Source organism: Ambystoma mexicanum, chromosome 1p (assembly GCF_040938575.1).
Source record: "Ambystoma mexicanum isolate Mex_15411 chromosome 1p, UKY_AmexF1_1, whole genome shotgun sequence".
In the NCBI taxonomy this organism is placed as follows: Eukaryota; Metazoa; Chordata; class Amphibia; order Caudata; family Ambystomatidae; genus Ambystoma; species Ambystoma mexicanum.
Window position 1 is genome coordinate 980,913,201 of NC_090921.1, and position 13,333 is coordinate 980,926,533.

Consider the following 13,333-nt stretch of genomic DNA (forward strand, 5'->3'; position numbering starts at 1 on the left):
AGGTTTGGATAGTGTTTCTTTCGGGCCTATGATGATGATCTCGGTTTTATCGCCATTGAGACATAGCCCATTGGCAGTCATCCCTATTTGGATGGTGGAGTATATCTGGAGGAGGGCTGCAACTTCTTGGTCATACGCACCAGAGAGAGGGAAGAGTACCTGTGTATCATCAGAATACTTAGTATAGGCTATGCCGAGGGAGTCCATTTTGTCAAAGAGCGGTTTTGTAAAGCGGGGGCGCTGTGCATGATCCCTGAGGAACTCCGCAGTGGATGCTGGAGGGAGCTGCATTTGCCTGCTCAGAGAATACCTTCATGGCTCTACCTTCTAGGAAGGAAGTTATCCCTCTTTATGTTCGAGCACTTGGAGCCCTCTTCTCCCAAGCACCACCACGAGGACGATGACTCGTTTTGTTCTCGCATAGTGGTGGGTGGGTCCCAGACCCCTCTTCTTTGCTTTTGGATACTTGGGGGCCCTTTCCTCCCAGGTACCGCCACAAGGAATATTATGACTTGTGTTGGTTTTGATGGTGGGTCCCACATCCTTAAGCTTCTCTTGTAGCTGGACAGACCTGGTTCACTTGGTTGCCAGGTACTGAGACTATGAAGATGCTGGCTGCACCTTCTTAGTTTCCCACCAGCCAGCCCGAGCGCTCCCTCTAGCTCTAAGGAGTCTTGCAATGGGGTCTGGTCTTCCCAGGAACACTGCAGTCTCAATCTTCCTCTGGGCAGAGCAGTCTTCCCTGCATGCTTTTCCCAGGCTACAGGAACAATGTATCAGGTCCTAGAACTTCTTTCCTGCAGGTGTGGATGATGAGCCCATCAGACCCCCTAGGCTCGCTCACCAACAATTATTTATAACAACTGCTGGGCAGACAAACATGAGGGGAAAGGGGAAGTGGATAAAATAACAAACACATGCCTCAGCTAGTCGCCCTTGTTTCCTTGAACCTTCCCTGAAGAGCAACCAATCATCTGACCCAAAAATTAAACATATAAATCATTAATGCCTTTCACTTCCACTGTTAAATGGACTGACTATCTGTCATGAAGCCCATTCTGTATTTTCCCAAATACCTGTAGCCTTTGCATGATTGCTGAAAGGCGCCTTAAGAATTATGCTGCTGCTAGTTCTTGAACTCTTCTGCCACTCTCCTTGAAATGATGGTTCAAAACGTCATTTTTAACTTTTTACCCTTAAGCCTTGTCTTCTTTAACTGAATGCGAGTCTTAGGGCCTCATTACACGGATGGCAGAGAACCATGGCGCTATTAGCGCCATGGTTCATGCCGGTAAAATACCGGCACCACCTTGGCGGAAAGGGGAATTACCGCCCCATTCCAAGGTTGGCGGGGCGGTAATTCCCCCTTCCACCATTGCCCTTCCCCATTCCCATTTTTGGCCCATAGGGCTCAATGGGAATGGGGAAGGCACTAATTACGGTACCGCAAATTGCGGTACCGTAATTAGCTCCCTGGGTCCCTTTGCGGAAAGCAGGCGTTAAATCCCCCAACCCGCAAAGGGACCTCGTAGTAAGGCGGTAAGGATTTACCGGTACTGGTATTTTACCGGTACCGGTAAATCCTTACCGCCATTCGTGTAATGAGGCCCTTAGTCTGCTAATATTTCTTTACTCAAAAATATAATGAGAATAAAATGTCTTATTCCTTACTGTAAAAACTTGTGAAGTCTTTTTCTTCTAATGAACACAAAAAACTATGATACACTAGGAAACTCTGTCTCCTGCGTTGGCCGCAATCCCACGCCTTGCTTCGGGTGACTTCCCAACTCAAAGTTCATATCCGTGCTAGCGTCTTCCTTAAAGTTGACTACAAGGTAATGGGCTCAAACGAAGTTCCATAAAAACTACTTTCGGAGGCGCGCGTCTTTTCTCCTCAGGTGCTGGCTTTTGGGTGTGATGTGCGTCATGCTCTTACTCGCAGAAAGATCCTTTACTCTAGGCCTCCATGTGAACGTTTTCTCTCACTATTGAAATGCGATTACAAACATTGCAGCTTTCTCGTGCGCACCGGTTAGTGATACTCAAACGCTGGAGGTCGCCTTATTAGTATGGTAAACACAGGCAATTGGTTCTTCCACTAGATGCAGTTCAACACAGGGAACCTGTTACAGGATTGCTGACAACCCTGATCAGGGAAACATTTACATCTCATTCTCTTATTCCAAAGAAGAACAAACTTTTTCATGATGCATTTAACTTTTTTTACTCTTAGCTTCATCTTCCTGCTGAGGTCACTGGCATTCTTTGGTCCTCTGCTCACGCTGTATTAGATCTTTTGGGTACTTTAAGTTACTTTCTGTGGTTAAATTCAGGAGCTGAAACTGGTGTGACTGGCTATGGATGTTGGTCGAATAAAAGGTAGTTAAGGAATTTTACTGTGTACTGCAAAGACATACCACACTGCTACGCACAGACTTAATGAATACTGCGTCCCTTGCTTCCAACCCCTGCCTTAAACACCCTGACTCTCCTGATCAGTGAGTGGTGGGGATCCCTGACACATCGGGAGCTTTTCTCTGCCAGCTCACCTTCTGGTCCTTCCACTCTGGACTGGTCCTGGTTCTTCCAGCTCCCCTTTTGGCATCCTGGCCTGCTTCCTTCCAACTTCCTGCACCGTACTGGCTCCTGCAGCTCCTCCAGAGAGGAGTAGACAACTGCTTCAGAGTCTCTATTCCTTTTCTACTCTACATTGACCAATGAGCAGCTGGCAACCACTAGACTGCTCATTGTGGTTCCTAGGAGTACTCTTCATGACTGCACATCTTCCCTGTCTCAGTACTGTTAATCTGCATTTTCTCCTGAGAGTCAATGGAGTTCTTCATCTCAGTTCTTCTACCCTTGATCTCCTTGGGTCGGTTGTACTCTTCGTAGTCCCAGTACTGTTACTACTATGGGTGTGAGACACGTACATGGGGACATAGGGTGAAGGAGGCTTAGGTGAAGGGAACCGGGTGTTATTCTGCGTTCTTCTCTGATAGTCATCCCATGTCCTATAGGGAAGATCCCTCCCCATGAGACCCTCCTGCTGAGTGCCACCCCCAGGGGGACTATCAGGTAGTGGCCTCAGCTTCCTGGCCGCTAGGGGAGAAGGGACGGCATCCGAGGATTCTTCAACTAACAAAAACAATTGTTTAACTGTCAAGTGCTGTTGTTAGTAGTGGTGGCTTTAGAAACAACATTAATTCCAAAAGTTATTAATAATAAAGTAACTGGCGAAAGCGACCTAAAACAACTAAAGGCAACCACCAACTCAGTGGCCACTAGTTTCTCCCAACAGGAGTTTTCAAGGTAAAAACAACTGCATCAGTGTTATACTAGTATACAATTCTTGTGGCACAGCCATTTATTTATTGATTTTTATTTATTACATTTATGGAATGGCCAAACCCAGGCCTATCACAGTGTCTGTTACAGAGTTACTTGTAAGCAAGTACAAAAGGTAAAAACAAAGGTAGAAGCATTAGTCGTATTTGTCGAATAGCCAGGTTTTTACAAACTTTTTGAAGGAGCCGTAAAATGGATCCTTTCTGATGTGAGCCGGCAGGGACTTCCAAAGAGTGGGCATAGTGACACAGAAAAACGAACCCCTCCTGCTCTCTTGTTTTTGAAGCAAGGGTTAAATACGGTAATGCTGGTGCCGGATCTTAGGGAGCGCACCGGCAGTTTCCGGTTAACCCTGTTGTTGAGGTAGTGGGTTGGGGGGGATCTTTGTGGATGCAGCGGTGGGCAATGGGCAACGTTTTAAAGTCAATGCAAGCTTTGATGGGCAACCAGTGGGCCTCACACCTGGTTGCTGAAATGTGATCTGATCGGCACAGGCCTAATGATGCACGCAAGGCTTTGTTCTGCAAGAATTGGAGTTTGTCCAGGTTGGAGGCTGAAGTGCCCATGCCATGAGCAGGACATTACAATAGTCCATTTTGCTGAGGATGAGTGCTCTCGCCAGGGTGAGGCATTTGCTGGCGGTAAAGAATTGTCTGCTCGGAGAGATAAGTCTGGATGTGTAGGCTGTGGAAGATGCTGATGCTTTGATGTGACTGGTCATTTTTCGTTCCACTTCCAAGTGGACAACAAGGGCCTCATCACGAGTTGGGCTGTAGCCCTTAAATGCGGTGGTAACGGTATTACAGCCGCATTTAAGGGCTGGCCCCATCACGAGTTGGGCGCTAAATGGGCTGTTTTATCTCCAGCCTTTCTCTGGAGGTGAAAATCCCCTGTTTTTGGCTGTATTACCGCCGGCTGTATTAGCCCGCATAATTGGCGCTGAAAATACTCTATTGAATCCAATGGACCCAGTTGGGAATGGGGATTTACCGTTAACACCCAACTCGTGATCCGGCGGTAATACAGCCGGACCGGTCGGTGCTAGGGCTACTACAGTCGGCGGTATTACAGCCGGGAATACAGCCCAACTCGTGATGGGGCCCCAAGTGTTTTGACACGCTTCAGGACCGTGATATTGGAGTCATCAATACAGGAGGCAGAGAACGATGTGCTGAGATTTTTTAGCTGGTAGGCAGAGCCCACAATGAGGAGCTCTGTTTTATTATTAAGATAGAGGTTGTGGGCGGCCATCCAGTTTTGCATAGTGCTGTAGATTCTGTTAATGGTAGCAGTGTCCTGAGTGTGGTTGCCAGTGATGGGGGGGAGAAAGTAATTGCGCATCATCTGCAAAATTGGTGTAGATGATGGTTAGGAGGTCAAATAGAGGTTTAGTATATGTATTGTAGAGTGTGGGTGACGGGCAGGACCCTGGGTGGACTCCAAGGGGGACCGGGGTAGGGTCAACGGCAGCATCACCAATGAATATGTAGTAGTGCGCTCACAGAGGATTGATTTGATTCAGGTTTTGGCCTCATGGGAGAACTGGAAGTGCATGTTTAGGTAATGGCAGAGGGTGTCATGAGTTACCAAGTTGAAAGCAGCCAAGAGATCTAGTAGAAGGATGGCTTGGTTGCCTGAGTTTCAGATGTTTTCCAATTGGATTGTCAGGTCCAGAAGGGCTGTTTGTTTGCTGTGTTTTGGGCGGAAGGTGTTAGTTGGGATAGGATTTTCTAGCTCTCTCAGAATGGAGAAAAGCTCCTTCATGTTGGAGGACGCATTGGAAATTCTAGAGTTTAAGATTTGGATTTGTGTGAGACTATCGCTTTCTTATAGAGTTTGGTAGCAGGGAGAGAGATTCTCTTTTGCTCGGGATGGGTGCTTTTTCAAAGGTATTTGAGTGCTCTTTCGTTTCTGCGTAGACTGACGAATGTTGGTTTGTTTGTGCAGTTTTGGAATTGTGGATTTGATTGGTGCGTGCTGGTCCATAGTATGTAGCAGGCATTGATGGCAAAAAGTAGTTATGTCTTGTTGCTAGGTATTGGCTGTGAAATGAGCAGCGCTTGCAGGGTGGGATTAAGCAGCTCATGGGTGAGCTTGCGGGTATTTCGGACCAGTATAGGAATAAAAAGAGGGACGATGAGCTCATAGGGGCTTGGCGAGGGTAATGCTAAATTCAATGAGGGAATGATCAGACCCAAGGTACTGTGCTTATGGCAGAGACGGCAATGGTGGCATTGGCTGAGAGCACCGAGTGCAGAATACGACCTTTGGCGTGAATGGGGGAGGAGACCCATTGGGTGAAATTCATGTCTCCTAGTGCTTGTGATAAGGCTGTAGCATTGTGATCAGACACGTACTTAAAGCCAAGGTTGTGGTGTATTAGGATAATACATTTGGTGGCAGGTTTGAGGAGCGGGGTAATCAAGAGGGGGGATATCAATGTCTGGGTGGCTGTGGTAGTTTGGCTGACTGTATACAAGAAGCAGGTTGTAGGTGGATTGAGGATTGTTAGTAAGTTTAATGAGTAGCATTTGTTAGTGAGAATTCTCTGTAAAGGCTAATTTCCCAAACCTAGTGAGTCCCCCAGCAGCTTTGCTGAATTTTTTTGTTTGGGGTTTATTTTTTCTCCTGCTAAGAGTGAGACTCTTTTTCTCCCACTCTTAGACATGATTTGAGGTGTTCCTTTGACTTTGTATGTGTTCTATGGGCTATGGGGTCCTTTCCCCCATAGGGTTTCATGTGTTTTTGATATGTGGGTTACACAGCACCCTCCGTGCAGTAACCCAGGGGTGTTGTAGCAACCCCCAAACATAGACTCCATACCCTGGGACTGACTACTGTCTCCCACGGCATGTAAAGTCACCATTTGGCTTTACTAGTCTTAAATTGTGAACAGAACCAGTACAAACCATCATATTGTGGACGTACTGGTTGGGGCAATTCGATTGCCCTGGGGTCTGTTGTTCGAGAGGGCACTGTCCAGTCCCCCCCCCCCCCCAACTGAGTTTTGGCTGGTGGCAGTGGATACTACTTTTTATATTCAACCACAAATATATTCCTATGGGATTTTCCCATTGTTCGAGGCTACCACTTTTTAAAATAGCTTTGAACATACTGCTGGTTTATTAAATTAATATAAATTCACCGGTTGGTATTTTGTGCCGAAACTTGGTTCCAAAATGGCGTTTGTGTTCGCTTCTGTGACTGCAACCCAAGTCGAGCCCTTTGTTCCACTTTTTGGCAGGCTTCTCCACAGAAGCCTCCAAAAGTGGTGTCACTCTGTCTGGGTACCACAGGGCATGTGGGAGGGGGTTTAGGCACCCTGGACTGAGTTGCCTCTGCAACTCAAGTCGCACTCTTGTGTGATTGGCCCAAATGGTGAGCCGGCCGGCTCACCACTTAGCATGTTTGAGTGACAGCTAGGCTGAATGAATGGGGGTTTTCTGCATAAAAGCAGGGCTTTGGGGACTGGAACTTGAGAAGTCGCCACAGGACCTAAAGAATCCGAGGAGGGAGAAGCCGAGCCGACCTGCAACAACAACACCACTGGTGGAGCCCTGCTGAGCTGTCTCACCACTTTTCCCGACGACAGAGATCTCCAGTCCGGAGAGTCTTCTTCCTTTGACTGGTGGGGATAACCAGTTTGCCCGTCTTTTCGCCTTCCTGGACCATCTCGTGGCCGCCTTGCCCGTGCCAAGCACCCCGGCAACCGGAATACCACAGTTTACCACTACCGCAAAGAAAAGGGTAGTACCTTGTAACCGAGAAACTCTGCGGCTGTTTTCTTCCCTGGCAGTGCAACGACCTTCATCTTTCCTCCACATCGAGGCCTCCTCTTCCTCTGGACGAAACACCGACTTGCACCCGCTGCCAGGAACAACTGCCCCCGCTGGAGCGTTCTTCCCATTTTCAGGTACTGTGTCCCGCCTGGGTTCCCTTGCGACAAATCGTTCGGGGTGACAGTAAATCCTCGACTTTCTAACCTGGGTTAGCCTGGCTCCTGTTAACTAACTTTTCCAGACTTGATCTCAATCTTTTGTGAACTATTTACAAAGACTCGTTGGGCATAACCCCACTGTGTGATCCTGGACACATTTCGCTTGCTCTCTCCAAGAGTGGGCCTGGCATTTGAACTTCCTTGCTCTCCAGTAGACTTTGCCTAACCTGCCTCACGGTGGTTCTTTGAAAAGTATTGAAATTTGTGTGCTTTCATAACTTTGCCTTTTCCCTCCCTTTTTCTATAACTTATTAGAGTGCCATCTTATGTTAAGCGCTCACCTCCGTCTGAAAATAAGTGGTGTTTCTCACTAAGACTTGTCTAATAAGTAATTAGGGTTGTATATATAGTAGTGACTGTGTGTTGAATTTACTTCTTTTTCTGCTAGTGTAATTTACAAGTGTCTTTAAATAAATAATTATATACTTTCTACACCAAAGCTCTGGTCAGTGTTTGCTTGTGCTACTGTATCTCTGTACCTATTGTGTATCCTCTATATACTGCCTAACTCCTCTTGAGAGAAGTCTGACTGCTCAGCCACAGCTAAGAGGTAAATCTGGGTGGTACAGACTGCTACCAATTGGGTTTACTGCCAACCACCTGTAGTCCTAAATCTTTTGCAGTGGTCCCTAAGGGAACTGCACAGGTTTCTGCCTAACAGCATTTCATATCCGGGGGTAGGCCGATGGGGATGGGTCTGATCTAAAGAGGATTTGGTGATAAGTGCCACTTCTCTAGTGGCATTAATTCTGTCTGTCATAAACATGGAGTAATTAGGGGGAGATAGCTAGTGAGAGCAGCAGGCCCGAGGCACTATGAAGCCAGGATTCTGTGGTGGTAAGATGTCAAGATAGTGGTCTAGTATGATGTCATGAATACTGATATCATGAGCTCCTAGTGAGCGTACGTTACTTAGTGCACAGTTGAGTGTACCTGACAGATTTGCTGCAGGCAGGGTGATTTTAGAGGTAGGGGCGTGATGCATTTCAATGTCTGGAGGAAGTGTTGGGACAGCAGGTGCAGAGTCTGGAACGTCTATTGTCACTTAGTGGGGAGGAAGGTGAGACTATGGGGTTTAGTCTTGAGTTGTGTGGTTCTGGTACGTAGCTTAATTAAACTGGCCGATCCCACACATGGCAGGGTGTCTTTTGTAAGCTGAGCTTGAGGAGTCTACTGGTAGCTGGTTAGTGGAGATCTGGCTGGGTGTGGTGCAGGAGTGGATCAGAGTCTCATAGGTTGGTGCGGGTTGACGCTCTGGGTCTGTACAGTGCAGGGTAGGACTCCTCCAGGACTCTGGAGTTGGCAGCAGGATTGGTGCTCCAGTGGCTGGGGAAGTGTCCTTTACGAAAGGGTGGTGCAGTCATTGTAATCACTTGTAACATTGCGGCAGAGGGCCGCAGGATTGTGGCAGGAACCTTGGGAGAACTAGTGCTGATACTGGGCAGAAGCAGCCAGTAGTGGCTGGGCTGCTAGGAGCAGTGAAATTGGGGCATACTTCCTAAGGTATCGCCTCTAGGTTAGAAATGGTCAGAGGTGGAGGGTCAGGGTTAAATGGGAGTGGCGGGTGCGCTGTATTAATGCATAGGCCTCTATAGGGCGTTCTGAGAGAATCTGGGATTAGTTGAGAGGGATATTTGGGGGTTTGCCTAAGCGGTGGTGTAGGCACAGCAATAAGAGGAGGAACCTGGGCACTTTTAGTAATAGTTGCAAGGTTGGGGCGGGTAAAAAGCGAAAGCCTCGGATTATGCAGCGTATTGGATTGGAGAGGGCGGGGGTTGGCTGTATTGCGCAGGAACCGCGGGTAGCGATATAGGATTTAGGAGAGTAATGAAGTGCAACGGGTTGCTGCGATGGTCGTGTGGCAGTCTGTACATATCAGAGGCAGAGTGGGTCAGGGGAGGGAGGGAGGGAGGGAGGAAGGGCGTCAGCGGGGGGAGTAAATGGAAGTAGTCGTTCGCCTGTGTAAGGTGTGTAGAGCAGTCAGCGAATCACAAACATGGTACAATAGAGAGAGGCACTCATTACCTTGAGAGGTGAAGTGGAGTGCTCGCGGGACACTCAGCTTGCCATTGCGCTCACTAGCTTCAAACTCCTGGGACGAAAGCATTGCATGTTAAGGGTCAGGGAGTCGAGGGGGATCTGGTACGCCAGCCAAGACAGCATAGTGGGCAAAATCTGGAGTAGGAGCCATTTGCCAAGTTTAAAACACAGTACAAAAATGTCTGCTGCCACCAGCCCATCCTGGACATCATTTGTAACCCAAAAGTTACAAAAGAACGCTGTAAGGATACAAAGTATGTTCTATTCCTAACCACTCTTCACTGTAGGGTGATGTATGCTAGAAATCCGTAAAGCGAGAGCTAGTCTCTCAGAACTGATAGTCTTATGGACTGATTAGTTTCCCATTAAACATGAGCACAACGCAAGGGAGGAAGTAAAGGAGAAGGCTTTACTTTTCTCCAACAATTCCGGTCAGAGTCAAGACAAAGCAACACAGGTTTCCCATGTCTATGGGAGGAAAGCAGCAAAAAGAACATCTTTTCTAAGCACTCTTGGAAACAATATTAGTTGCTTAAAATTCTGGTCCAGCAAAAGAATATTAGAAAGTGTTAAGAACTTACCTACCCAATGTTTCCTCTACAAATCTCATTTTGGCCTATAAAATTAGATGGTTTACTTATGTAAATTGGCTAACTAAAATACAGATCAATTATTTGGGGTTGAGTGCAAATTGTGCCAATCTCTACAAATGATGTTGGTAAATTGCAGAAGAACTTTCCAAATAAATAAAGAGCAACATTTTGACAAGTACTGTTAAAGATGATTCATAAATAGCTTAAAGAAATGGTTTGTAGCTGGTTGCAGAGCAGATTGATTTTCGCATGTCTAGGTGCCCCATGTGACTACTAAAACCTATTGCCAACAGTATCTCTGCTGCTTATTGTAAACCTAGCAGATGTTCCCGGCGTTGTCCGGGCTAACAAAACTTTTCCTATGGCTTTCCACTGCTGCTCTGCCTTTATGCCGAGCATCATACGACTGCATCAATCTGTTGTCTGGCTTGTCTATGTGCTGGTTTGTCTTGCTGTCTGTCTGCTCGTTTGTACTTGAAGTCTTTGATGGCGTTGTTCAACAATTGTCTCTGCTGCCCTATCTGCCTCTTTATGCTGAGTATCGGATAACTTTCCAAAAGTAGATATTCTCTTGGGTGGCTTAATGATTAAATTACAGGTTTATTGTCGCTGGGGATGTGTACTTGAGTCTCGATACGACTAATTTCCCATATGTTCTTGTATTAATTTTCCCAGATTACCTAATGTTTGGTGAATTTTTAGCTTTTATTGTGGTTGTTTGTGAAGCAGATTGTTAGCTTTTTTTTTGGTAGTTTGTTAAGGAAAATAGCTGGGCTCATTCATCAAGTAAAATGCGCATCAGTTATTATTTCATTCACCAGGGGCGCCACTGCAGCAACTTTACACCGCGCCGTTTGATTCCTTGGGAAGGTCACCCCTTTACACCCTTTGGAGCCCTCTGCATAGTTACTCCTTCATTTCTACGGCAGATAAACAGACGCATTTGAAAAAAATGTATATCAGATTAAATTTCCCATGATTGTGGATTAAGGAGGGTGCTCCCCAATGTATTGTAGCATCATGATGACTTCAAGGCAAGACTGCTCCGATGACGCATCCGAATCCTGGGTTCAGGCAAGGCACAGGCATATGACTTGCTGATCATAATGGCAAGAGCTGGTGACATGCCTTTACAATATACTGAGGCTACAATATCATCCTCCTTATGCAGGAATGCTTTGCATGCATGTCAGAAACCACCAAGCCTACTGCAAGTGTCACTTCGCATGTGGGGGAGGAGTTGGGGGTGGTGAGCGAAATAACCACTCAGCAGAAAAATGAATGAGCTGTAGAACGCATAAATAAAAAATCCTGAAAGGGCTAGTACCCATAGCAGTTCAAATCACATATTGGATAAAAGACTGTGCCATAAATACAAAAAATGCTATCCATCAAAATTAAAGTCAGAAAAACATATTTGAGTTAAGTTCCTTTAGTGAACACCTAGTCCACAAGTGGGCCAAAAAACTCTAACTTAGAAACTTTGCGATGGTGATCTGCTCCACCTGGTATGCATGGGTGTGACTGCGGTAGGTCGGACTGTGCGACAAGGCAGTGCTCCACCAACACATGCAGCCTCATTACGAGTCCAGCAGTAACCCTGCCGTTGCTACTGGTGGTTGCCGCCGGACCCTAAAAATTTACCAGCACCTGCCTTTCAGGTGTCACCGGGAGATTACAACCCCAACGACCCGGAAAGTCAGGCGCCAGTAAAATGTAAGTCCCCTGAGAGTTGGGACACGGAAGCACTGGCACCGTTGCTAACAGTGCCGGTGCTTCCGTGACCGGTCTGCCTACCGTGGCCGCTGTGCCCGGCAGGCTCCGACCTGTCGTGCACAGCACGCCTCCGGCAGGCAGACCTGTAATATGGCGGTCTGGAAACAACAGTGCCAGTAAGCTTACCGACACCCTTGTTTCTGGACCGGCAAGGTCGTAATGAAGCCCATGGTATTGTTGAGGTACGTAGCCTAAAGCTAAAATGTCATGGAAGGCCCAGCTCAGCCTGATGTCAGTGGGTATGTGTTACTTGACCCTTAATATTGCAGAGCACTCTATGGGAGTGCCTCCAGAAGCTGGTACTGTGATGTGCTCCGCTTGATGCCAGTGAATGGGAAGCCCATATTGCAGGAGTGTGAGAAATAGTAATAATAATCAGTTTGCCAGGTTTTCAAAATCTAATGCGGTAGTGTTTAAGGTTCATATGCGGTGTCGGACATATTCGTACATTAAAATATTTTTCTTACTTTTTGCAGAACAATTAGGTTTTGGGATCTTGAGAAGTTTCAGCTGGTTAGCTGCACGGAAGGCGAGACTAGTGCTGTCAGGTGTGTATCAGCCCACAAGGCGTTGAACTTTTTTTCAAAGACTGCTGCTGATGTTTTTGTACTGCTGGGGTTGCCCACACGACTGAAGTCCTAGAGCACTTACATGACACTGCTGGGTAAATGTTATTGCTGTTTGGGTTCTTGCATTGGTAGGGATGTGTTGAGTGGTAAAAAGTATTTATATACTGTAGAAATGCTGCCAGAGGGATAACATTTGTGAAATTCTCCACCTTGAGGGACCTCCAATGACTCCAAAGCACATCAGTGTCTGCTCATCAGTTGCACACAGTTTGCATTTTAAGAATAGAATTCTCCTTGATGTAAAGCTAATTCAACATGAACCAAACAGTTAGCTAAACATTTCTTCTTTTTATATATATATATATGTGTCCAAGAATTAAAGGAAGAAAACATACAGGTTGTCAGTTTTGGTTGTGTTTACACACAGGGGTGCAACAAAAAAAATACATGAATTTGTGCGTCTAATTCCATGCATCCACAGTGTATATGGATGTCATCATTCAGACAGTCCTCTGGCGAATCAGGAGTATTTCTCCCTTCTCCCCTAGGTTGAGCCAGCCCCTTTGAGGCTAGGGAGGTGAGCCCGCTTTGCAAGACCCGCCCCTAAGGGCTTGGGCAAGTGGAACTTCACTGGGAGTGACTCCCCCTTAGGGGGACAAGGACTCCCGTTCCCATGAGAAACTCTCTAGATCAATCACCATATATGGGACTGCCTTCCTTGAAGAACACTGTCATCCTTCGATGTTGCTTCAGGCAATGGTGGATCAAACAAAGGTAAAGAGTATCTCTTTAAGAAAAGACTTGCATTTATTTGCCACAAATGGATCCCAAGAGAAGAGGGAGTACGGTGCGCAAGGGCGCACCGAACGCCTTGGAGAGGCGGAACTGGAGGAAGCTGTGGGGCATGCAGCAATTGGAAAGCTGCAGAAAGACATCCCGAGATGCTGGAGAACTGGTAACAAAGACAGCAGGGAAACTGTTGTAGAGGCAGGGAGAGAAGGCCTGTCTAATGT

The 13,333-nt window shown here is 46.8% G+C and overlaps 1 protein-coding gene across 2 annotated transcripts in view; it reads left to right on the top strand.

Annotated features, from left to right (window-relative positions):
• KATNB1 (katanin regulatory subunit B1) overlaps positions 1 to 13,333 on the top strand; it is a 944,775-nt gene that overhangs the window by 280,283 nt on the left and 651,159 nt on the right. For both annotated transcript variants that reach the window (XM_069654285.1, XM_069654294.1), the window contains one exon: positions 12,228 to 12,299. In XM_069654285.1, coding sequence (XP_069510386.1) covers positions 12,228 to 12,299 — 72 coding nt within the window. The remainder of the gene's footprint in view (positions 1 to 12,227; positions 12,300 to 13,333) is intronic.